The following is a 26,394-nucleotide window of genomic DNA, read 5'->3' on the forward strand; positions in this document are numbered from 1 at the left end:
TAATGTGATACCTTGTCAAATGTCTTCTGGAAATGAATTCTGTAAGTTCCCCTTGTGTGCTCATTATATCAAATTTAACTGTGTGAAAGAGAATTCACAGAATAAGGGGTAACATATCAGTGTAGATGGGGGATTAGTTATCTAGCGTTGAAGAGAGTAGACATAATGGGGTGATTTTTAGTTTGCAATATGCGATGAATGGGGTACCACGCAGATAGGACATCACCCAAGCACCATAAATATTAATGACTTGGAAGAAGGGACCAAAGCTTTGATTGTTAATATATTTAGGTCAGCAGGAAATTTATGAAGAGTACATAAGAAGTGCACAAAGGGATATGGATAGGTTAAATTAGTATGCAGAAAATTGCTAGATGGAGTGCAATGTTGGAAAAGGTACATATGCACTTTTCATGGACAATAGAGAAATAGCATTACTATTGAAATGGAGAGAAATTGTCGGATTCCGAGAGATCTGAATGTCTTCGTTTATGAATCGCATAAAGCCAGTATGTAGGTACAGCAAGTAATTCAGAGGGCAAATGGAATGTTGTTGTTTATTGCAAGAGCAATGCAGGATAAAAGGAATCATATTGTTCAGCAGTTGCTCAGTGCATTGGTGAGGCCACAGTTGGAGTACTTTGGGTATTCCTATTTACAAAAGGATATAAATATGTTAAAGTCTGAAAGAACCGCAGAAGCTGTAAATCATAAACAAAAGCAGAAACTGCTGGAAAAGCTCAGCAGGTCTTTCAGCATCCGGGCAGGGGTTGAGTGTTTTGGGTCCAGTGACCCTTCCTCAGAACTCAAGTTTCTGAGTCGTTCAATTTGTAAGCAGTACAGAAAAGGTTTGATCAACTAATACCTGGCATGGGATATGATCTTCAGAGAAAAGCTTGGTCAGGCTGGACTTTGACATGTTGGTGTTTAGATGACCGAGAGGTACTCTCAATGATAGATGTAAAATCATGAGAAGACTTATCAGGTAGATCCTGAAACAGTGTTTTTTTTTCTGTGGGACAGACTGGAAGTAGGGGATACAGTTTATAACTAAGAAGAGATCTTCCATTTATGATGAAGAGGAGAGGGCTTCTGAGGGTCATTAGTCTGTGGAATTCTTTTCCCCAGAGAGATTGAAGGCAGGATCATTGAATATTTTAAGACTGTGTTTGACAGATTCTTGACTGAGAAGGGAGTAAGAGATTATCAGGACTAAATGAAGATGTGAGAATGAGGCCTCAATAAGACCAGTTATGACCTTTTTGAATAACACAGCAGATTCAAGGGGTCAAAGGGCATAATCTGCTGCTAATTCATTGGCTAAAATGTAGAAACTGATGATGTGCTCCCTGACAAAGTAGCTGAAGACCTAGATGTGAAACAGGAGGAGTGTAGAATATACATGAGGAGCTGGTTGGGAGATACCAGTGCAGGACCAGAAAGTGAAGCCTTTGAAGATGATCAACATTGATTAGATGAACATGCATGCCTAGAATGACTCTTATCGATTTTTTTTGATGCACCACAGAAAACATCCTGTCCGGATGCATCACTGCTTGGTATGTCAACTTTTCTGCCCAAAACCACAAGAAATACAGCCCAGTCCAACATGCAAACCAGCCTTCCATCCATTTACTCTATCTGTACTTCTCCCTGTGACAGGAAAGCAGCCAACATAATCAAAAATCCCTCCCACTCCAATTATATTCTCTTCCACCCTCTTTCAATAGTCAAGAACAGCTTCTTCCCTTCTGTTCTCAGCCATCTGAATGGACCTCAAGTATATTAGAGTTGATCTTTCTCTGCACCTTCTTTGTAGTTGTAACACTATGTTTTGCAACCTGTTCTGTAATCATACCTGTATGGTATGATTTGTGTGGATAGCACACAAAACAATACATTTCACTGCATCTCACTGCATATGACAATGATAAATCCAATCAAGTCAAACCACACCAGTACAACCCCATATAACTGGACAACATAAAAGCTAATTTATGCAAAAAGGCGGTGAGTTGATAAGATTTCTGCACTGTATCATTACATAATTAAAGTGAAATTTTATCAACATTTGAGTGAACTGCTTGACAATATTCTGAGACTTGTCACTCTGTAAGACCAATGTAATTGACAGGTTAGAATGATATAACTATAGGAACTGAGGCATCTAAGACGATCACATTGGGTAAGATCTTTCACCACCACTCACTGTCCAGCCTCCAGTTTAGATTGCTCTAGTTCCAAAAAGACACAAGGTGCTGTCAAAGGTTTGGATTCAGACAAAGAATCTCCAGAGAAAACTGCACTTTCGTCAGGCATCAAAAAAGAAACAAGATAATTAAGAAAGAAAGAAAGGTTTGCTTTTATATTGTGCCTTTCCCAACTTCATAACATGCCAAAGTGTTTTACACCTTGGAAAGTACATTCAAAGCTTAGCTCTAAGAAATGCTGCAGCCATTTTGTAAGCCCCCAGGGTAGCAATATAATAATGATCAGATCGTCTGTTTAAGCGATGTTGGTTCAGACATAGAGATTGACCAGGACACTGATGAATGCCACCTCAAATCTACTTCAGAATGTTACCATTCTTTTTGTTTTGGAAAGGTAAAATACTGAGGATGCCGGAGATCTGAAATAAAAACAGAAAGTGCTGGAGAAATTCAGCAGGTCTAACAGCACAGCTGGAGAGAGAAATAGAGTTAACGTTTCAAATCCAGTCTCTTCCTTCTGTGGAGATGAGGCATATTAGACTCAACATTAACTCTGTTGTACACCTTCTGCTGAATACATTCCATGCTATGTGTATCTTGTACCGTTTTTCATTTGCAGACACTGGCAATCTCGACCAGGAGATTGTGAATGCGAACGTACAGGGTTTCGTTGGCTGCCTGTCATCAGTTCAGTTTAACTGGATTGCACCATTAAAGGAGGGATTGCGCCACTTTAGCTCTGCCCCAGTGACTGTGAAAGGAGACTTGATTGAATCTGACTGTCGTTCTTCAGTGATGACCGAACCAGTCGCCATGACCACCACACTCTCATTCACAGGTACTTCCGTTTTAAAATACTTAGGGGAAGCTGGATACACATGCAAGGGGGGAGAGGGAATAGAATGCTATGCTGAGGAGTGTGATGAATTAGGTTGTGAGGAAGCATAAGCATGTGAAACATAAACACTAGCATTGGACAGCTAAGCCAAACAGCCTTCTTTTGCTCTGTGAAATTCTATAGTATATCTACTATGTGTTAAATGTTTCAGACATCATTTTATTTCATTCACCTTTAGTCAAATGTGTCTAAATGTGACCATTGTGCATAGGGGTGGCGAGTTTTAACAAGGTTAAGTGTAGTCATCATTACCCTGGAGTTCTCTCATCACTCAAGTTACTGAGGCACAGTAAGGCAGCACCAAAGGAAAAGCAAAAACGCAGTAAGGTCAATTCCTGACTGTGGACTACCAATGAAAGGCAAGGAAATGCATGGATTGGCAGAAGAAGTACATTAGGAGGACACTATTAGAGATTGGACACAGCTTTGCAAATACTACAGTCACTTGATAATGCTAATGGGTGCCAATTGGTCAACAGGATGAAAAAATGGGGGAAAAGTGAGATAGATTTATTGAACGAGTATTAATTTTATGTTGAGGCACAGACAGAATATAACAGGGAAGATTTAGTGGTGGTGTATATGCAGACAGGCACTTCTGAGGGTGTGACTTTTTCCATCCGAGCTACAGACACAGAGGAGAAGCTGGTTTGGCTTACGCTGAGAATCATGGCAAGAATAAATAGCTGTAATGGATTTTATCATCTAATTGAGAAAACAAAGGAAGTAATATATTGAATGGAAGTTGAGGAGCTATTCTGTTCTGCTGAGGACGGTGGGAACTGAAAGTCATGGTCTAAAAATGTGATGGTGTTCCAAATACAATTGCATGTGCACTTGAAGTGCCATGACTTACTTGACTATTCACCAGAAACAGGAAGGTGGAATCAGGTTGGATCACTTTTCTGGCCCACACCCACAACTTGTGCTGAACGGCCTGCTTCCATGTTTCTGAATAATGCTTTGCAAGCTTGGTTTTATTCCTCACATGGTAATCGGTATAAATGAGTGAATGACTCATTGACATCTCTCAGATTATCTCAGTATCTTTGAGGGACAATTCAAAACAAATATAATGAGCAAGATCTGAGCAGACAGATGAAATGTTAACTCAGAGAGAGGAACTATGATTAATTAAGCAGTTTTCATTATTAGTAAGTGAAGTTGAGAGAGGAGGGTCAAGAAAATTGAGAAAACTGAAAAGGAACAATATGGCAACAAAATAACTTTAGACGAAATGACATCTGAGAGATAAAATGGATCTCAAGCCAGGTGACAGAATGTGAACATGGACGCAATTCCTTTTCTTGATTGTAAATTTATTTACAGGATGCAGTGTTATATATATCTGCCTCCTTACTGTACTAATTTACCCAGCAATCCTCGCTGTACTCATTTGGTAAACATTTAATTAAAGCCGATTAGTTCAAATTTAGCCACATTAAAAGATAAATGGCCAACAAGAATCCAATGTTTAAAGCAAATTTGTAGCAAAATTAAAATGGAGTTTTGAGTGGTTACGCTGTAACCCCAGTGGTATTCTCTGATCAGGGAAGCCTGCAAGTGTTCCAGTAGACACTATGTGATCCCTCTCTCAGGATACCTGATTGTGGGCACAGCCACAGAAGAGAGGCAGGTAGTCAGATCTAATGACTCCCTTCTTAGCTCATTGCATGAACCTGTTCACAGGAGCAGAGCAACAAGGACCTCCTCTGAATTGCTCACCCCTCTCTGCACCGGGTGACCAAAGATCAAGACCATGAGTCTGAAGTTCAAACTAAACCTGAGGAGCAGCCCCCTCAAAAAAATTAAAGGTGGGCTTCAACTTTACACACCTGGCAATGTATGTGGAATACAGGCTCCTCAAGGTCACAAAAAAAAGGAGGAGCCTGTGAATCAACTTAAATGTTTCTTACCTGACACTACTTTATGCAACAACTTCCTCACCAAACTCCAACTGTTTAAGGAGAGAACTCCCCTAGAGAGCCTCTCAGTAAGGACTCTCTCGACTTCTGGAAGGCGAGATGGCAGTCCATTTTTATATGTGCTCAAGATACTTTATCAACACCCTGTACCTGTTTACCCCGAACACTACAATTGGTGTTACATTAATGCCACAGGTTTTGTTGTAACTATGGGCTTGCACTTCCACATCTAACCCAGAGTGAGCAATACAGATCGTGACTTTACATCAGTGTAAAACCACTGCACAAGCATTTAATACCTTGCACTCTCACTATTGGCCAGTGTTAGTGTGGTTTCCAAGGACATCCACAAATTATCCACAGCTTGAAATACTGTGTTTGTAATGGACTATCAATAACATTATGGAGACACCTAGCAGAAAAGGAAACTCTGGACTCAGCTGTGTCCAAACAAGTAAGAAAATAGATTTTGAAGATGTCAAGCAAAATCTTCTAGTGTTCTCCTTCAATATTGATGCAAATTGTATGGAATTAACTATGTCACACATTTTCTTTTGCAATTATAGAGTATATAAAAGTTGAAAAGCAAGTCTGAAGTATTATATAGAGATTTCAATTTCAAGGGTATCCAAACATTTTAAATGAAATGATGCTCATGCTGTGTTAAAGGTGCCATTTCAAGACATAATAGGTTTTATGGGTACTGGAGCCATACTCATAAAAATAGTATGAAATGCATTGTAGTTTAATGAATTATTTTAAACATCATTATTTACAAAAAAATTAAACTGAATGGTAATATTTAAGGAACCCATTTTTTTGAATGCTAAGAATGTTCTGAAATTGTAATTCGCCTGTAATTTAGATATCGTGTTCTGATTGAACCTTGTGTGTACTTTCCATTGCTGCTTTTTCATCAGATTTTGAAGCCCATTCAGGCACTCCTGTATAGCAGCACCAGTGTTTCTGAGAAATTGCAAGTCTCTAAAGCCTTGTATTTTTATTCATTCATTTACATAGGTGGAATTGCAAGATCTGCAGGCTTCCTATATTGTAACCAGCTCTCTTTAAACTCTTTACCATTGTCATCTAATATTACTGTAAACTTTGTCTTGTATATGTCCATGTAATTAATCAAAACTGGTACAGGCTTTTCAAATATTAATTTGGTTAGGCAGAATCTGAATATTGCTGAGAAAAGAGTCGAGAGTGTGGTGCTGGAAAAGCACAGCAGGTCAGGCAATATCCGAGGAGCCGAAAAATCAACGTTTCGGGCAAGAGCCCTTCATTCTGGCTTATGCCCGAAACATTGACTCTCCTGTGTTTTTCCAGCACCACACTCTTGACCCTGATCTCCAGCATCTGCAGTCCTCACTTTCACCTCTTGAGAAGGTGTTTGTCTTACACTCATCAGAACACTTTGCAAGAATACCACTGTAAAAGCGAACAATATTTCATACTGTAATGAGAGGAGAGTGCTGATTAGTTGGCATGTGGACTGTGATTGGCAGAGGCATTACAATGTTTCTCCATTCCATGGGGGAACAGCTTGAGCTAGGCCAGAGGGATCAGGGCAAAAAAGAGCAATTGCTTTCATTGTTTACAGGATTTTACGATGTTTCTGCATGATTGCACCTCAGATTCTGCATCTGGTTTGTACCTAAGATGGCACCGCAAATGACGACTTGTAAACATTTCACTGTTCCCACGGGAGTACACGTGACAATCAACCTAATTTAATGATGGTAAAGTTCACGTTAGTTCCATGCTGTGAGATCTGGGAGTGAAGAAGGATAAGCCATTATGGGCATATGACAAGAATCTGAAATGAGCTTATACTTAATGTATGCAGTTGTTGAATGTACCATTTTCTTCACTTAACTAAATATTCACTTAACTAAACATTCACTTAACTAAACTACTTTGAAGAAGTGCGATTGTTGACCCAACTTATTGAAATTAGTTACAGCATTTCCCGTTACTGATAGTGTATCAAACAAATCAAAACTTCTGATTAATATCTGACAAAGTAAGATTTCACTTTAAAAATGTTACTGTAACAAATGACTAAAACCTATTAGCTAAACACCATTTGTGTAGGGAAATGACTCATTAAACAACAGAAAGGAAACATCCCCTTATCTCACATGTTTCAGAAATATAGTCCTATAGAATACCCTCCTCAATGTTTTCCCATTTTTCTGAATAATAACTTTGATCAAAAATCCTGGTGCTTCCCTCAGCTTTTGGAAAGTTTCTCAAATTCATTGCCAGCAGTAAAGCCTACTCTAGTGGAACAGGTTTAATTGGAAGCACTACCTTTTGGAGTGCTGCTCCTTCATCAAGTGTTGTGTGGTTTTTAACTTTGTACACCCCAGTCCAACACTGGCATCTCCAAATCATAGTCTAGTGGCTCGCTTTTCCTGTTCACCAGTCCAGGCCAAATCCCATTATTCTCCCCAAAGGTTTAGTGCCAATGGGTCTATTCACCGTTAGTGTAGCTGGCCTTGTCTTTTGTTCCTGGGTGCAAAATAAACTGGTTTCTTGCTCACCCAGTTCATCGTCTTAGCCAGGCTTGTTGTTAGGCAGAGTTTGAAACCATAACATAACCCCTTTCTATTTTTTAAACATAAGCTCAGGTGGCACTGTTTGGGAAGTGCATGGATGTCACAAGGAATTAAGGGCTATGGGGAGAATGCGGGTAAGTGGAGTTGAAATGCCCATCAGCCATGATTGAATGGCGGAGTGGATTCGATGGACCGAATGGCCTGACTTCCAGTCCTATGTCTTATGGTCTTATGGTCTTATTCCTGGCATTCTGATCCACTCATCTCATAACACAACATAAAAATTTGGGAGAAATACTTTCTCTCCCAATGTTTTTTTCCAATCTTTTCTGAACGCAGAATTTTGACATGCCATAGAGATTAGAATAGGAGAAGGTGAGGACTGCAGATGCTGGAGAGTTGGAATTGAAAAATATGGTGCTAAAAAGCACAGCTGGTCAGGCAGCATCCGAGGAGCAGGAGAGACGATGTTTCAGGCATAAGCCCTTCACCAGGAATGTGGATGGATAAGGGTCTGAGAGATAAAACGGAGGGTTGGGGTAGGTCTAGGGGCAAGGTAGCGGGGAAGTTGATAGGTGGATGCAAGTGGGGGGTAATTGTGGTAAGTCAGTGGGGAAGGTGGAGCGGATAGGTGGGAAGGAAGATAGACAGGTCAAGAGAAGAACATCTCTGGGACACCAACTCGCAGAGTGTTTCAGGGAACATCTCTGGGACACACACACCAAACAACCCCACTGCCCTGTGGTCAACCACTTCAACTTCCCCTTCCATTCCCCCAAGGGCATACAAGTCTAGGCCCTCCTCCACCACCAAATCCAAGCCACCCAAAAACTGGAGGAAGAACACCTCACCTTAAACCACATGGCATCAACATCGACTTCACTTGTTTCCAAATCTCTCCTCTCCTCACCTCATTCCAAATCCAACCCTCCAACTCGGCACCGCTGTCTTGACCTGTCCCATCTGTCCATCTTCCTACCCACGTATCTGCTCCACCCTTGCCACTGACCTATCATAATTACCCCCCACCTGCATCCACCTATCATGACCTGTCACCCACCCCACCCTCCAAACTCCTATTTATCTCTCAGCCCCCTTCCACCAGCCAACCCCCCCCCCCGCCGCCACCCCACATTCCTGATGAAGGGCTTATGCCAAAGCGTTGACTCTCCTGCTCCTCTGATGCTGCCTGACCTGCTGTGCTTTAACGGCATCATGGAGATTAGAATGTCTGAAAAATGACCTCATATAAGAACTCAAGGTGACCTTAAAATGAAAGCAGAATGATCCACTGAAGCTCCATCTGTTTTAATGCATGAAGTTGCTACACATTTACAGCTGCATTTTCTCCTTGATAAGTTTTTGTTCACGACATGAATTCCTGAAATGATCAAGGCTTTTTCAGCTCATTATTAGTCCAAGCATTTAAGGTGCTATGATTCCAGCTGATGCTATTATTGAACAGGTCAGTACAGGACTGAAATCTGGTTTGATAGATCACATTTTGTTATGTTTTGGTTTGAACAAGGTGGTCTCTCACTACAACACAAACACGCAGTGTTTTAGATTTTGTTTTAATAATAAAACACCAAAAGAAATGAAGCTAAAATAAGTCTGTTTTCTATACCACAAATATCAAATTGTTTTGAACACACAGTATAATCCCATGAATTCTAAGACACTTCTCAAGCAATTCCAATCAAAGAAAAATTAAACCCCTTCTACAATACCCAGTACTAACACTTGTAGGATACTCACACCAGAATCTTTTTTTCGAATACCTCAATAGGTTTAAGATAACCGTAAATATAACTTTCCTGAAACCCCTAATAGCTTATTCCTGGAGCTACCATAAACCTAAGTTTTAAAAAACTCAGCGTCAAGTTATTTTCAAAGTTTTATCCTAACAGTTCTGAATAGTGACTATCACTAACTTCTTACTCTAAGGTTTACATTTCCTGTATTCTCGAATTTAACTATCTTCTCCCCTTCTCAGGAACACTGTTCTGTACATGCAAGGAACTGCCCAAAACAAGGTCAAACTAAAACATTGACTTCTCTGTCTGAGCAAAGCCCTTAGGCTTAAAAAAGAATTCCTGGAGTCTATATGTTGTTAACAGGCCTTAAAACAGAATGATTTATCCTGCTAAGTGTAAATTTCTGAAGCAAACACAAACCCATTAGGCTGCAAAGGTAGCACTGATAAATTATTTTAAAATAAATCACCATGGCAACAGAAATACTGACAATTTAATCATAAACTTCAGTCACAGTGAAAACCCATCTAAACAGCCAATAATTCAAAACCCAAAATTGAAATATGTGTTATTATATATGCATACACGTGTGTGTGCAGCGTATATTTATATATATAATATTGAAAAATCATACATTTTATAACACAAAGATAAAGCGTAAAGTTCATCTAATTTCCGTTACAATATTACTTTGCATCAGTTGCACAGAGGGTGGTAGGTGCCGGGAATGCAGAGGTAGTAGAGGATGGCACGGTAGATTCATTTAAGGTGCATCTGGACAGATGCATGAGTAGGTGGGGATCAGAGGGATACAGATGCTTAGGAATTGAGTGATAGGTTTAGACAGTGGAGTTGGATCGACTCAGGCTTGAAGGGCTGAAGGGCCTGTTGCTGGGCTGTAAATTTTCTTTGATCTTTGTTCTTTTGTTCTTATCTACAGTGGTGTTAGGAAAGGAATTTCAGAATGATGAATAAATTCAATAATTTTGTCTCCACTGTATTATTCAAATAAGGGCATTCCAAATCAGAAAACCACTTCAAATATTTATCAATATATGTGGAAGAAAGGTTTTTTTTGAAGTCACTTGTCTGTTGACTGACAGGGAATTGCAATCTGGGCTCCAGTGTTCGATATTGATGTTTTGTTGTGAAATAGGAGGTGATAACCTGGAGGCATTTTGTCTCACTATTAATTCAGCGACCAAGGTAATGTTCTGGGGATCTGGATTCAAATCCTGCCACAGTAGATGGTGGAATTTGAATTCAACAAAAAAAGAAATCTGGAAATGCTAATGACGACTATGGAACCAATTGGTGGGAAAAACCGACCTGGTTCACAGCTGACCTTTAGGGAAGGAAGTTGCCATCCTTACCTCATCTGGCCTACATATGATTTCAGACCCACAGCAATGTGGTTGACTCTTAACTCCTCCCTGGGCAATTAGGGATGGGCAATAAATGCTGCCTCGCCAGTGGCACCCACATCCCATGTATGAATGATTGAAAAGGCTGTTGCATTAATTTATCCATGTGCCATTTAAAATCTGCATATTTCCTTTAAGTTTCCTTCCTCATGCATTATACGACAGGAGGAAACTTAACACTATCTGATGTATTCCCCAAATCAACTGAAAAATTATTATAACCATTGTTATCAGCAGCAGAAACTTGTATTTGTATAACATGTTTCGACTCATGTTAAAATGATCGAATATCAACAAATATAATTTGACACCATGGAAAATGATATTTGCACAGAGGACCAAAATCTTGAACAAAGAGAGAGAGATTTTAAGCAAGCCGAAAAGGAAGAAGAGAGAATATTTCCAGGGAGCCAGTCTCAAGGTTCAGGACCTTACCCAATGCAAGTTTAGCAGGCAACTGTGGCGTGATGAAAATTAAAGATGATCAAGAAGCAAATGTTAGAGTAGTGTCAAAATCTCACAGGGTTACAGAGCTAGAGGAGGTTCCAGAGATGACAAGGAGGAAGTCATTTCATAGACTGAGAATTTCAAAATCGTAGCTTTGTTTGTCGGAGAGCCAAAGTAGAGCTCTAAGCACAATGGATTTCATGGGGCATTCGCACGGAATTTTGTTTTAACTTCATCCTTGTGATGCTGGCAGACCCCATCCCTAATTGCTCATGAGACAGTGGCAGTGAATCAGTCACATTTCAACTCCTGCAGCCCATGTGTTGTAGAGATATCCGCAGTGATTTGATTTGATTTGATTTATTATTGTCACATATAGCTAGGTACAGTGAAAAATTTGGTTTAGTGTACAGTACAGGTGAATCATACCATACATCGTGCATCAGGGTGATAGAACAGAGCGAGAATAGCTGCAGAGAAGGTGCCCAACAAGTAAGTACAACATTAAATTTAAAATTTGAGAACTCCATTCAAAAGCCTGATAAAAGCAGGGAAGAAGCAGTTCTTGAATCTATCGATGCGTGTTTATGCTTTTATATCTTTGGCCCAATCGAAGGGGTTGGAATAGATTATATTGGGGGGACAGGTCTTTGATGATGTTGGCTGCCTTCCCAAGGCAGTGTGAAGTAGAGATGGAGCCAATGCATGGAAGGTTGGCTTGTGTGATGGATTGTGTTCACAACTCTGTGATTCTTACAGTCCTCAGCAGGGAAGTTGCTATACCACGCTGTGATGCATTGGAATAGAATGTTTTTTTTAATGGTGCATCTATAAAAATTGGTAAGAGTCTTTATGGACATGCTGAATTCCCTTGGCGTCCTGAGGAAGTAGAGACATTGCTGTGCTTTCTTGACTGTCACTTCACTATGGGTGGACCAGGACAGATTGTTGGTGATCATCACTCCCAGGAACATGATGTGCTTGACTATCTTCACGTCAGCTCCATTGACTTACACAGGGCATGCCCTCCACCTTGCTTCCTGAAGTCTATGATCAGCTCTTTCGTTTTACTGAAATTGGCGGAGAGATTGTTACCCTTACACCACGCCACCAAGCACTCTATCCCTTTCCTGTGTTCTGTCCCATTATTGTTTGAGATCAGGCCTACAGTAGTGGATTCCTGATGAAGAGCTTATGCTCGAAACATCGATTCTCCTGCTCCTCGGGTGCTGTCTGACTGGCAGTGTGTTTTCAGCACCACACTCCCGACACTGACCTCCAGTGTATACAGTCCTCACTTTCTCCCTACAAAAGTAGTGTCAACAGTGAATTTGTAAGTGGAGTCAGGACAAAATTTGGCCACAGAATCCTGAGGAGTTGTATAGGGAGTAAAGTAAGGGGCTGAGTATGCAGCTTTGAGGGGCACCCAGTGTTGAAGATTGTCATGGAGGAGGTACTGTTACCTATTCTCAATGAAGATGAGGATCCAGTTGCAGAGGGCAGAGCAGAGTCCTAGATCTCAGAGCTGAAGGTGGAGCTGCAGTCAATAAGTAGGAGCCTGCTGTAGGTATCCTTGTTCTCCAGATGTTTCAGGGATGGGAGCAGGGTCAGGAAAATGGCATCTCCCGTGCACCTGCAGTGTTAGGATAAGTGACAATGAAGGAATATCAAGTCAGGATTGTATAGCTTGGAGGGCGACATGCAGAGAATGGTGTCACTGAAATTTGGGAGTTCAGGTGCGTAGCTTTTTAAAATGCCATAAATAGGCGCAGAAACAGCCTTCCTAATGAAGGGCTTTTGCCCGAAACATCGATTTTCCTGCTCCTCGGATGTTGTGCTTTTCCAGCACCACTCTGATCTCAACAGAAATAGTCAAGACGACTCATGAAATGCTGGCCTTTATTTCTAAAGTCTGGAGTATAGGATTAATTTATGAAGAGAGATAAGAACATTTAGGCTTTTGTTCACTAGAATTTAGAAAGTTAAGGGCTGATCTATCCAAGGCCTCAGGGTAGATAAAGATAAACTATTTCCACGAGTTGAAGGTTTTAGAATCGGGGATATAGACTAAAAATTAGGGTCTGACTGTTCAGGAAAGATGTTAGAAAGCACTTCGACATGCAAAAGGTAGTGGAGGTTTGGAACCTCTTCCTCAAATGATTAGATTAGATTACTTACAGTGTGGAAACAGGCCCTTCGGCCCAACAAGTCCACACCGACCCTCTGAAGAGCAACCCACCCAGACACATTCCCCTACATTTACCCCTTCACCTGACACTATGGGCAATTTAGTATGGCCAATTCACCTAACCTGCACATCTTTGGACTGCCAATGCTAAATCAGTTGTTAAATTTAAAACAGAGATAGAATTTTTTTTATTGAGCAAGGGTATCAAGGGATGTAAGCCCAAAGCAGTTCAGCCACAGATTAACCATGATCTAACTGAATGGCAGAACAGGCCAGAGGGGCTGAATGGCCTATACTTGTCCCTATTTCCTGGGACAGACAACAATGGCCATCTATGCTGGTTATGACTCCCAACTTGTGGTGGGTTTTCCCCTTAATTCCCTGCTGCTGTGGTATAGATTCTCAACCAAAAACAGAAACTTGCTGGTGAAACTCAGCAAGTATCTATGGAGAGAAAGCAGAGTTGACCATTTCCAGTCCGGTGATTTCTGTTTTTATTTCAGATCTTCAGCATCCACAGTTATTTATTTTATTTTGGTATATGCTACAAGTTGGTTACAGTGAAGCATCACATATTAGGTCTCTGGTCTGTGTTGCTGACCGGGGAGAAGGTTATAGCTATCATGTAAGAGAGAACAAGAACAGATCAACAGCCCACTTAATGTCTTTCTCAATTGATATTACCTTGATGTGAGTTAACTAAGATGAAACATGCTACCTTTTCACAATCACCCATTTAACACTCCTGTTTAATGTCAAACTGGTTGCCATGGGTTTTCATTTTGCCACCAAGTGACTTAAGATAAACAATAAACATTAACACAGTCATAAAAAGATAAATTTTGCAGTGCAGCTTTGTGTTTCTTTGTCACTTTTTTTGAAGCAAAAAATTAGAGTGAAAATCAAACTATGTTCTCAGGTGGAGTTAATTGTGACCAAATGTTTTTTTCTTTATTGTCCCCACCCTCTTAACTCTATTATCTTTATCCATTATTAGATTAGTTTTTTTCAATTTCCTTTTCTAATTAAATGTCCATAAAATGATAAGAAAATGTGAAAGTGATTCCAGCAATAATGAGGCTTTAAAGATTGATTTAGTACATTTCACATTTTTCCATTTTAAATGTCAAGCTTACATTTATAATGAATGTCACATTGATGCTGAAAATTATACTTCAGCAACATACATTAGCTGGACTAGTCTATCTTTGTGCATTACCTGCATAATTATGATTGCTGGAATGAGTACACCAGTAATCTTTTACCATATGACTGCTGATGTTAAATCTCAGTCATGCCATATCTGTCAAATAAAAAGTACAACTGCAGCCTTATTGGTACTTGTTCAGTGACACAATGAAGTGCTTCAACTCTTGCATGACCCCAAATATCATTGAGAGGGGTCTGTACATATAACAATATCTGTGATCCATGCCTTATTTGTGTGTCTTTTCCTTTCAGACCATGAGTCAGAAACGCACTAGGATCTTTTCTGGGGTTTATTTTGTTTTCATTCATGGGATGTGGGTGACACGAGTGAGTTCAGGAATTGTCCATCCCTTGGGAATATGCTGGTGTTGTGCAATCTGTCTCTTGTAGGTAGGTGCTGTTAAGCAGGAAGCCCCAGGATATGAAGGCAACTTCTGATCTTCTCCCCTTGAGCGAAGAGTGACAAAGGGAAGGATAATTCTTCCCAGGCATAGATTTTTGATTTTGTCCCTGGGTTAGGTTCACAGATACAGGCCCAGTGATCCTTAAATTTGCCGTTCCCATTTTCGGTCCAGCAGGGTTGGAAGGGAAGTGTGCAACTTGTGGCTGGGATTAGGAGTTGGGCCAGGGTGTTTCAGAGGAGTGGAGGAAACTGCCCATCTCCTGGACGGGACTCTGGGATTGAGTTAAAAACGTAAAAGAAAAGAGTAAAGCATAAACTATCTCCTCTTATCTCACCTCCTCTCTCCTCTCAGTGTCTGTGCCCTATCTTAACCAACCCATGCCTCCAAATGCCCTCTCGGCAAAAGTGAGGACTGCAGATGCTGGAAACCAGGGTGGAGAGAGGCTTCCTGCCTCTATTCCTCATGAAGGGCTTCTGCCCGAAACATCAATTTTCCTGCTCCTCTGATGCTGCCTGACCTGCTGTGCTTTTCCAGCACCACTCTGATCTAAACCAAATGTCCTCTGCCTATAGTCCATGGCCAACACACTCTCCATGCCTAATTCCCCTGTACTTATTTCCTATGTCCACTCAAAACCCCCATACCTACAATCATCCACATTGTGCATTAAAGCCTCTATGCCAATTCAATTTCAAATCATAGCAACTCAAAACACCCATCTGCCTCTTTACCTGTCCCTCCCCATAAAGTATCCACGATGGGCAAACCACAGACATTATGTTTCTATTTTAAAAAAACTTGATTGATACATTGAAATTTCTTCAACTAATATGTAAGGAAGGGAATAGTGAATTGTGAGGTTGATGCTGAGCAAATTCATAGGGCCATTGACAAGTTGATAAAATGGGCAGACACCTGGCAGATGAAATTCAATGCAGAGAAATATGGGGTAATGCATTTTGGTCGGAGAAACCCAGAAACAATATAGATTTGATAATGCTAGTTTTGGGTGCATACAGGAGCAGAGGGACCTTGGCTTTCATTTATATGATCCTCTGAAAGTGACCAGGTAAGTTGAAACAGTTGTTAAAAAGGCTTACATGTTGCCTAGGTTTATAAACAGAGACATAGTGGAGAAAAGCAAGGAAGGTGATGTTACATCTCTACAAATCATTGGTCAGACCACATTTGGAATATTGTGTTCACTTCTGGGCACTTTATCTGAGGAAGGATGTTAAATTCCTGGAGACAGTGCAAAGAACATTTACTAAAATGATACAGAATGGGGGATTTTAGTTACAAGGAAGGATTAAAGAGTTTGGGAGTATTGTCCTTGGAGCAGAGAAGATTAAGATGTGACAGGGCAAAGAGGATTTTCTGTTTCCACTATTTGGTATGTCAGTAACTAGGGGTCACAATTTCAAGACTGCTAGCAAGAGAGCAAAGAGTGAGGTGAGGAGCAACCTCATTCCTCAGAGAGCTGTTAGGATTTGGAATGTGCTGCCTGGGAGAGGGGTGGAGGCCGATTCCACAGGAGATTTGGAAAGAGAGCTGGAGATATATTTGAAAGTGACAAAGTTAGAGGGCTACAGAGATTGGGCTGGAGAATCAAACTAGCCGAGTACCTCTTGCATGAGCCGGTACAGACACGATGGGTCGAATGGCCTCCTCTGTAAAATGTAAAATTCTATGATCCAACAATTAATATGCAAAATTATGTTGGTCAATGCAGAATAAGACTAATCAACTAGCAGAGAGGCAACTTCAAAGAGGCAAGAAGAAAGCTGGCTAGAGAGACGAGAGGAAAAAGTCGGTGTTGAAAGCAATAGCTGAACAATGCGCAGCCTTCAAAGTGGAGATACTGTGGGCACAGTCAACGTAGTTTGCTCAAAGGGAAAGGTACGACAAACAAATCCAGGGCTTGCTGGAAGACAAAGGCGATAGAAATTAAATTAAAGAAGAAACTGGTACACTTAAGTCAGGGTCAGATCATAAATATGATCAAAATCCAAACTGAATATGGAAGGTTCAGAAAGGAGATGAAAACCCAGCCGACAAAGGGAGATCCCACATTTTTCTAGAAGCATAACAATAGTAAAAGGATGATAAACAGAGAAGTAAAGCTAATTCAGGACCAGAAAGGAGACTTACACGTGGTGCCAACCCAAGACTGCAGTAAATTACAGAGAGCTATGAACAGAGAGCACCCGGTCCATCACGCAAACCAGCCTCCCATTCACTGACTCCATCCATACATCCTGCTGCCTCGGAAAAGCAATTGGCCCAGAGTAGAGACGCCTGGTTATCAGCGAGGCAGTGGCAGCAACTGAGCCAGGAACTGCTGGTTGTAGGGGGAATATGGGCTCAGCACGTGACCCCGGCATCAGCGTTGGTGAGGTGGGCCCAGCAGTGAAGAGATGGCACCTAGAGAGTGGTAACTCCTAAGTTGGAGGGTCCAACACAGCTGGCAGAGAGGTGGTGCAGGAGGGGTGGAAGCACAGGTGTCATTGGAGAGCTGGCTCAGAGCTCAGGATTCTCTTTCAGCTATATCTTTTGTTTTATTCTTAAACAATTCAAATGGTTTCGAATTGCGGCAACAGTTGAAGTTCTTCACTGTATTTTACTTTATTATTCACTGTAAAATACAAGTGGCAATATATCATTCAATTCAATTCAAAAGCAGCCAACATAATTAAAGACCCCTCCCACCCTATTTATATTCTCATTCATCGGGCAAAAGATACAAAACTTTGAATATAGGTAGTAATAGATTCAAGAATAACTTCTTCCCTGATGTTATCAGACTTAGGAATGGACTTCTCATACATTAGAGTTAATCTCTCCCTGCACCTTCTTTGTCATTGCCACATTATACCTTCATTCTGTTCTATTGCCCTGATGTATTTGAGATATGCTTTGCCTGGACAATACACAAAGCAGTACTTTTCGCTGTATCTCAGTACATGTGACAATAATAAATCAAATCATATCAAATCAAGAGGCTTGGCTGAGGTGTTAAATAGATGCTTTTCATTTGTCCCTGTGATGGAACAGCACCTCTTGCAAATTCCTTGCCAAGCCACTCACCATCCTGACTTGGAAATATATGGCAGTTCCTTTACTGCCACTGGGTCAAAATCCTGGAATTCCCTCCCTAAGGGCATTGAGGGTCATGCAGACTGCAGCAGGTCAAAAAGGCAGTTCAGCACCAACTTCTGAGAAGGATGATAAATGATCGTCCAGCCAATGAATCTCATGTCCCACAGGTGAATACAATAGAAGCAGAAACGCCCCAGGTTATGATATTGGAGGGGGGAACTCAGTCACTGGAAAGGTTCAAAATTGATTAGGAGGTGGTTTTGGATAAGGTGTCAATATCTTGATTTGCTAACAGGCTGAGACTGAATGAGATGCTTCCAAGGATACAGAAGGCACAATGAGAATGGAAATTGCCGATCCACTGACCATAATGTTTTAAATCTTCCTTGAATTTTAGGGTAGTGCCCAAAAATGGAAAATGGCAAACATTATGCTCTTGTTTAGAAACATTTGTATGGATGGACATGGTAATTACAGACTGGTCAGCTTAAATTCGGTGTTAGGAAAAATTTGAAAAACAATTATTCAAGACAGAATTTATAGTCACGTTGAAAAGTATGGGTTGATTAAAAAAAACTAAGCTTGGATATGTTGAGGAAAAATTGAGTCTGGTTAAATTGTTGGTGTTGTTTGAAGAGATGTGGCTGTAGGTATGATGTAAATTGACTTCCAGAAGGCATTCGATACAATGCCACACAACAGACTGTGAGGAAATGTACAGATCATGAAATAAAAGACACCGTAGCAACATGGTACAAAATTGACCAAGGGATAGGAAATGGAGAGGAATGGATATTGTGTATTTTTGTGTTGGAAGGTTTGTTGTTGAGGTTGACCAGAAGTTCATACTGGGATCCTTGCTTTTCCAATATGGATATAAATGTTCCAGATTTTAGGGTGCAGGGGATTATTTAAAGGTTTGTATTAACACAGAACTTTGAAGCAATGCAAGCAATGAGGAGCACATTACTGTATGTCAAAAAGACATTGACAACTCCACATTGGAATGGGCAGATATATGACAATTGAAGTTCAATGTACAGAAGTATGTGGTGGTATGGTTTAAGAACATAAAGAAATAATACACAATGAAGTAAATATTACTATTCTAATGGGTATGTAGGACCAGAGTGACTTGGATATATGCCCACAAAGATCATTAAAAGTAGCAGGACAGATAGAGTAGTTCATAATCTATACAGTATTGCAGGTTTCATGAAGAGTGGTACAGAGAACAAGAGCAGGGAAATTTTGATGGTCGCATATACAACACTAGTTAGACCTCAGCTGGAATATTGTAATCTGGAGGTGCTGGTGTTGTACTGGGGTGGACAAAGTCAGAAGTCACACAACACCTGGTAATGGTCCAACAGGTTTATTTAAAATTGCAAGCTTTCAGTGGTGGGGGAGAGGGGTGCTCCTTTGTCAAACACAACTTAGGCAAAAAGAATCATTACTGAATACCCTCATATCAGACTCAGCTGGTTTCAAAACACTACTTGAAGACACAGGAAGATAGTAGTGAGTCCAAGTGTGTAACCTCCTCCAACACCACAGCTGGATGAAATGATTATACTGCTCTTGTTCTGGCTCCTTTCTACCTCCCAAGCCTTCAGCTGTCTAGGTCCTGAACCCTTTTCATTTGACTTCTTGTTTTAAGCTGCTCCTTAAAGTCTACCTCTTTGACCAAGCTTTCAATCACCTGTGCTCAAGTCCTTATGTGGCTCAATCTTACAAGTTGTTTCAGAATTTTCTTGTGAAGCATTTTGAGATGCTTTAACGTGTTACAGCTACAATGTACGTGCAAGTTTTTCATTAGCTGTGAAGCACCTTAGGATACCCTGAGGCTGCAAAAGATACCAACAAAAATGCAAATCTTACTTTAGATTTAATTAACAGAGTACAGACTGAAAGCAGCACAGTTAATCATAGAATCCCTACACTATGGAAGCAGGCCATTCAGCCCATCAAATTTCACACTGACCATCAGAATAGCATCCCACCCAGATACATTCCCCCATCCTATCCCTGTAACCCTGCATTTCCCATGGTTAATCAACCTAGCCTATGCTTCCCTGGACACTAGGCAATTTAGCATGGCCAACCACTGAACCCGTACATCTTTGGACTGTGGGAGGAAGCTAGCGCACCCAGAGGAAACCCACACAGACAGGGACAATGTGCAAACTCCACACTGACAGTCGCCCAAAGCCAGAATCGAACCTGGATAGCTGGTGCAGTGACACAGCAGTGCTAACCACTGAGCTACCATGCCACCATTAAGGCTCAAAACAATAGTTAACTATAAACTCAAGTAAAAATTTCCAACAATCGACTGTTCGTAATATTCAACAACTAAAATGAAATGAATTATACTCGAAACACAGTAAGATAATTACATTAAAAATACAGCACTTATGCTCCATTCAATCCCACTCAGGTTAAATCCACACTCTCTTGGTCTTTTGCACTCTACTGACCTATCACAGTGTGAAATGTGTGCATTATAAGTGAGGAGAAATGCAATGTGCTGATGTAACCATGGTGCACGCTCATAAAAGAACGACTCTCAACATTCGTCACAAGTCGCTAAATGTAGAATTGCTCTATTATATCAATTGAATATTATACCAAACCAGCAAGAGCAGCATCATAATATATTTTCTCCTGCTGAGCAAAGCACTTATTCTGATGATAAGACTGCTGTTAATGAGCTGAACAACCAAAAGAGCAACAAGAAATATAGTCTCAGCATACAAGCTCTAGATGGATATTTAATGGGGAAGAACATTTTTTAGGAAGTACATCTTGGTCAAATATCATAATAGCTTGCATTTCCATTTCACCTCTAAGGTACTGAAGTGTTGCAAGGTGCTATGACAGCAGTGTTAACAGGACAAATTTAACAATGTACCTCAGAAAGTGAGATTAGTACAGGTGACAAAAGACATGGTGTTTTAAAAATCAGGTTTAAGAGGAAGCACGGCAAAGATGTGAATGAAAATCCAGAACTGCGGCTGAAGGTACTTTCAGTAATGGCTGAGCCAAGAGACTCAGGAACATTCAGATCTTCAGAGTCAAGATAGATGATAATAGATAGATGTGTGTGGACTTGAGTGTTAACTATTTTATGTTACTTTTAAGGTTGAGGAACTGACTCTGTATGACATTAAAGTGACTAAGAATGCTGTCTTCCCGCCTCAGATGTGGCACATGAAGTTAAAGGAGGGGAGAGAGCTTCATCAGGTTGTTGAGCTAAAGGAAGTGACAGAGATAAGGAGGGAAGAAATCATAGAGTGATTTGAAGCCAAGAATGACAATTTAAAATTGGCATCTTACCAGAGGGTTAATTAATGTAGTTCAGCCAGCACAAGGGTGCTGGGGTGAATGGGATTTAGGCTGAGTTAAATTTCTGGCAGCAGTTTGGATTATCTCAGTTGATGGATGATATATTTGTCGTTCAGATAGACTCATAGTGTCATGGAGTCATACAGCAGAGAACCAGACCCTTCAGTTTAAAAAATCAGATATCCTAAACTGATCTAGTCCCATTTGCCAGCATTTGGCGTACACCCTTTCCTATTCAAGTACCTGCGCAAATAAATGTTTTCAATGTAACTGTCCCTTTATCTACTACTTCCTCTGGCAGTTCATTCTAAATATGAACCACTCTTTGAATGAAAACATTGCCCCTCAGTTCCCTTTTAAATATTTCTCCTGTCACCTTTAACCTATAAACTCCAGCTTTGAACTCCCCTACCCTGGAGAAAAGACCTTGGCTATTCATGCCCCTAATGATTTATAAATCTCTATAAGGTCACCCCTTATCCTCCTACCCTCCAGGAAAAAAAACTCCCAGCCTGTACAGCCTCTCCTTATAACCTCAAACCTTCCAATCCCAGTAGCATTGTTGTAAATCTTTCTGCACCCTTTCCAATTTAATAACGTTGTTTCTTTAGCAGGGTAACTAGAACTGTACATAGCAGTTCAAAAGTGGCCTCACCGACATCCTGTACAATCGCAACATGGCATCCCAACTCCTGTATTCAATGCCCTGACCAATGTAGGCAAGCATGCCAAACACTCTCTTCACCACCCTGTCTACCTATGACACCACTTTCAAGGAACCATGCATCTGAGCTCCAGGTCCCTCTGTTTGACAGCTCTCCCCAAGGCACTACCATTAACTATGTAAGTCATGCCTTTGCCTTACTAAAATGCAATACCTGTCAAATTAAACTCCATTTTCCACTCATTGGCCCATTGGTCCAGTTGATCAGGATTCCGTTGTACTCTGAGATATTTACTGTCTACTACATCACCAATTTTGATATAATCCGCAAACTTACTAACCACGATTCCCATGTCCTCATCCAAATCATTTATATAAATGATAAACAAAAGTAGACCCAGTACCGATGCCTTTGAAATACTGCTGGTCACAGGCCTCCAGTCCGAGAAATAACCCTCCAATAAAACCCTCTGTCTCCTACCATCAGTCAATTGGCAAGCTGTCCCTGGATCCCATGTGATCTAACTTTACTAACCTGTCTACCATGCGGAATCTTGTAGAAGGCCTTTCTAAAGTTCATGTAGACAACTTCTATTGCTCTGCCCTCATCTATCGTCTTGGTCACATCCTCAAAAAACTCAATCGAGTTTGAGAGGCACAATTTCCCACTCACAAAGCCATGCTAACTAGCCCTAAAAAGACTTTGCCTCTCTAAATGCATTTAAATCTTTTCTTTCAGAATACCCTCCTACAACTTACCCACCACTGACATCAAACTCCCTGGTGTACAGTTCCCAGGCTTTTCCTTGCAGCCTTATTAAAATAAAAGGAGTCACTTTAGCCACCCTCCACTCTTCTGGCACCTCACCCATGGCTACAGATGATATAAAAAAACTTTGCCGGGATGCTGCAATTTCTTCCTTAGCTTCCCACAATGTCCTGGGATACAATTGATCAGGACCTGGAGATTTGTCTACCTATGTACTTTTTAAGATCTCCAGCACCTCTTCTTCTGCAGTGAGCGCTGTTTTCAAGACAATAGTGTTTATTTTCCCAAGTTCCCTAGCTTCCACAATAAATACTGACACAAAATATTTGTTTAGTAGCTTTCTCATCTCCTGTGGTTCTGTATATAGGCAACCTCATTCATTTTTAAGGGTCTTATTATCTCCCTAGTTACTGTTTTTCCCCTAATGTACTTGTGGAATCTCTTTGGATTCTCCTTATCCTTATCATCAAGGCTATCTCATGTCCCCTTTTTGCCATCCTGAACCCCCACTTGAGCTTGCCTTTCTCCCTTTATACTCTTGATCCCTGCACCTGACATATGCCTTCTCCTCTCTCTTGATGACAGTCTCAGTGTCTCCAGCCATCCCTTGTTCCCTACTCCTACCAGCCTTGCCCTTCAGTCTAACAGGAACATATTGCCTCTGAACTCTCATTATCTCACTTTGGAAAGCCTCCGACTTGCCAGCCTTCCATTTACCCACGAACAGTCTACCCTAATCAACTTTTGAAAGCTCCTGTCTAATCCTGTCAAAATTGGCCTTGCTCCAATTTAAAACTTTAATTTTTGTGCAAGGCCTATCGTTTTCCAGAACCATTTAAAACTAATATAATTATGATCACTGATTCCAAAATTATTATTCTCTAGTTGGTACACCTACATATTGATAAAGAAAATTTTCTTGAACACATTCCTCCCCATCCAATATGTCCAACAGGTCCAACATATCCATGACGACTAGATATCCTAAACTAATCTAGTCCCATTTGTCAGTACTTGGCCCATATCCCTCTAAAGCCTTCCTATTCATGTACCCATCCAGATGTCTTTTAAACGCTGCAATTGTACCAGCCGCCACCACTTAATCTGGCAGCTCATTCCATCCACACCCTACCCTCTACTTGAAAAAGTCGCCCCTTAGATCCCTTTTAAATTTTTTCCCTCTCACCTTAAACCTATGCTCTCTAGTTCTTGACTCCCCCACCCCAGGGAAAAGAGCTTGTCCATTCACCCTATCCATGTCCCTCATGATTTAATATTCTGTGTACTTGGCCCATATCCTTCTAAATCTTTTCTGTACACGTTTTCATACAAATGCCTTTTAAATGTTGTTAATGTACCCACCTCAACCACTACCACTGGCAACTCATTTCATGTGTATACCACCCTCTGTGGTAAAAAAGCACACAAACGCGCTCTCCCTCACTCTGTCTCTCTCACACACACACATTCTCTCTCTCTACACACACACACGCACACACACACTTCCCCTCTCTCACACACGTATAAGTCTCATAGAGTCATAGAAATGTACAGCATGGAAACAGACCCTTCGGTCCAACCCGTCCACGCTGGCCAGATATCCCAACCACATTCTATTTTGTTTGAAAAGTACACAATCTATAGCAGGCAGTCACTGTGACATTTTATAAATTCCTACTTTGAAAATAGAATCAGTCTGATTCAAGGTTGAGAAATAGACAGACTCTAAATTCAGGTGAAAACAAGGACTGCAGATGCTGGAAACCAGAGTCTAGAATAGAGTGGTGCTGGAAAAGCACAGCAGGTCAGGCAGCATCCGAGGAGCTGGAAAATCAACGTTTCGGGCAAAAGCCCTTCATCAGGAATCGACGCCTATTCCTGATGAAGGGCTTTTGCCCGAAACGCCAATTTTCCTGCTCCTCGGATGCTGCCTGACCTGCTGTGCTTTTCCAGCACCACTCTAATCTAGACTCTAAACTCACACCTTTAATACATTGTCTGAACTGAGATGTCGCTTTTATTTAAAAAGATATTGATAAAACCCTATCTTGGGGCTTGAAAAAAAATTCTGGGATTTCCATATCAATCAATTGAAACCTGCATCCCCATTCTTAGCAGCAAGTTTGTTCAATGTATTGCATCAGTTGTATGACACTTTGATGTTTTACTATAAATTCTGTATCCTATGAAGCTGCCCGACTGTTGAAGGAGCAGCGCTCTGAAAGCTTGTACTTTCAACTAAAACTGTTGGACTATAACCTGCTCTTTCATGATTTTTCTATCCTTAATATAAGAAACCTTTCCAAGATGTTTTACAGGAGTATGATAGAACAAAATGAGCCACAGATGGAGATATTGGACGATATTAGATGTTGGACTGTTACCTGATGTTGTGTGATTTTTAGCTTTGTCTACACTAGTCCAACACTTGCACCTCCACATCATATATATGATAAGTTATTATTGTAATAGGGATCTGCAGGCAAATGTATTTCATCAAAATAGTGTAAGGCAGATGTTGTAACGGCAACTATAATCAATATGGGTTTTGTTGACTATAAACCACATTGGTATGGGTCTGAAGTCATGAAAGGTATCTGTCGACTAGAGTCTTTCCAGTGATCCATATTTATATATAATAGATAATATTTCCAAAACAATCAATACAAAGATGATATCCATATCTAGTGGTCTAGAATGTTTGTCAAGTTCAATCATACAGCAGGGGGTACAGTTTAGACAGACAATCAGGAGATTTGTTAGCTTTCACCCCAGGGTATTAATTTTGATTGACTGCTTAATTGGCCAAGTCTGCATTTCATCAAGAGCTTTCTCGCAGATGTCTCCCTCTCAGTGTGACAAGGAGTATTTTCACAGGCACAACAAGAGCTGTCTGTGTTTTAAAAGGCACAAAATCAGCATAGCTGGTAGTTGGGAGAGTCAGTAAGTTGAAACCTTTTGAATTTCTGTTAACTGAAGAGGGAAATTGATTGTTTTCATAGAATGATGGAGTTCAGCAATCATTTGTGGCTCTCTGAGTAGCTCTCTCATTTTTGTATCAGTAGGTTGTCACTTCAGGTCACATTGACCGTACACAGGATCTGGGCTGACTCAGTGCTGCACTGAGGGACTGCTGCATTGTCCAAGGTTCTGTCGCTTGAATGAAATATTGAACCAAGTCCTATCTGCACTCTTAAATGGGAGTTAAACATAACAGAGTGATATGTGAAAGAAGAAAAGGGGAGTTCTCTGGAGACCTCGTCAACAGTTCAGAACAGATTACCTTGTCATAATCACATTGTGCTGCACACTAACGTGAGCCTTGGGCTCAGGAATAACAGATTACCTAGAATAGGTTGTTGAGATTCTGTTGGAGATATTAGGTTAGTTTATGAAGTTTGTCAGGAAACAATAGTTGAGGCATGAAACATACATTAAATAGGCAGTGGGGACACATGACGTATAAAAGGTGAGGATGGTTTATT

At 40.7% G+C, this 26,394-nt stretch overlaps 1 protein-coding gene across 2 annotated transcripts in view; it reads left to right on the forward strand.

The window, feature by feature from the left end:
• Nucleotides 1-26,394, forward strand: part of LOC140482416 (contactin-associated protein-like 5) — a 1,296,746-nt gene that overhangs the window by 1,225,030 nt on the left and 45,322 nt on the right. For both annotated transcript variants that reach the window (XM_072579899.1, XM_072579898.1), the window contains exon 22: nucleotides 2,830-3,048. In XM_072579899.1, coding sequence (XP_072436000.1) covers nucleotides 2,830-3,048 — 219 coding nt within the window. The remainder of the gene's footprint in view (nucleotides 1-2,829; nucleotides 3,049-26,394) is intronic.

The sequence above is a fragment of the Chiloscyllium punctatum genome, chromosome 10 (genome assembly GCF_047496795.1).
Source record: "Chiloscyllium punctatum isolate Juve2018m chromosome 10, sChiPun1.3, whole genome shotgun sequence".
Lineage (NCBI taxonomy): Eukaryota > Metazoa > Chordata > Chondrichthyes > Orectolobiformes > Hemiscylliidae > Chiloscyllium > Chiloscyllium punctatum.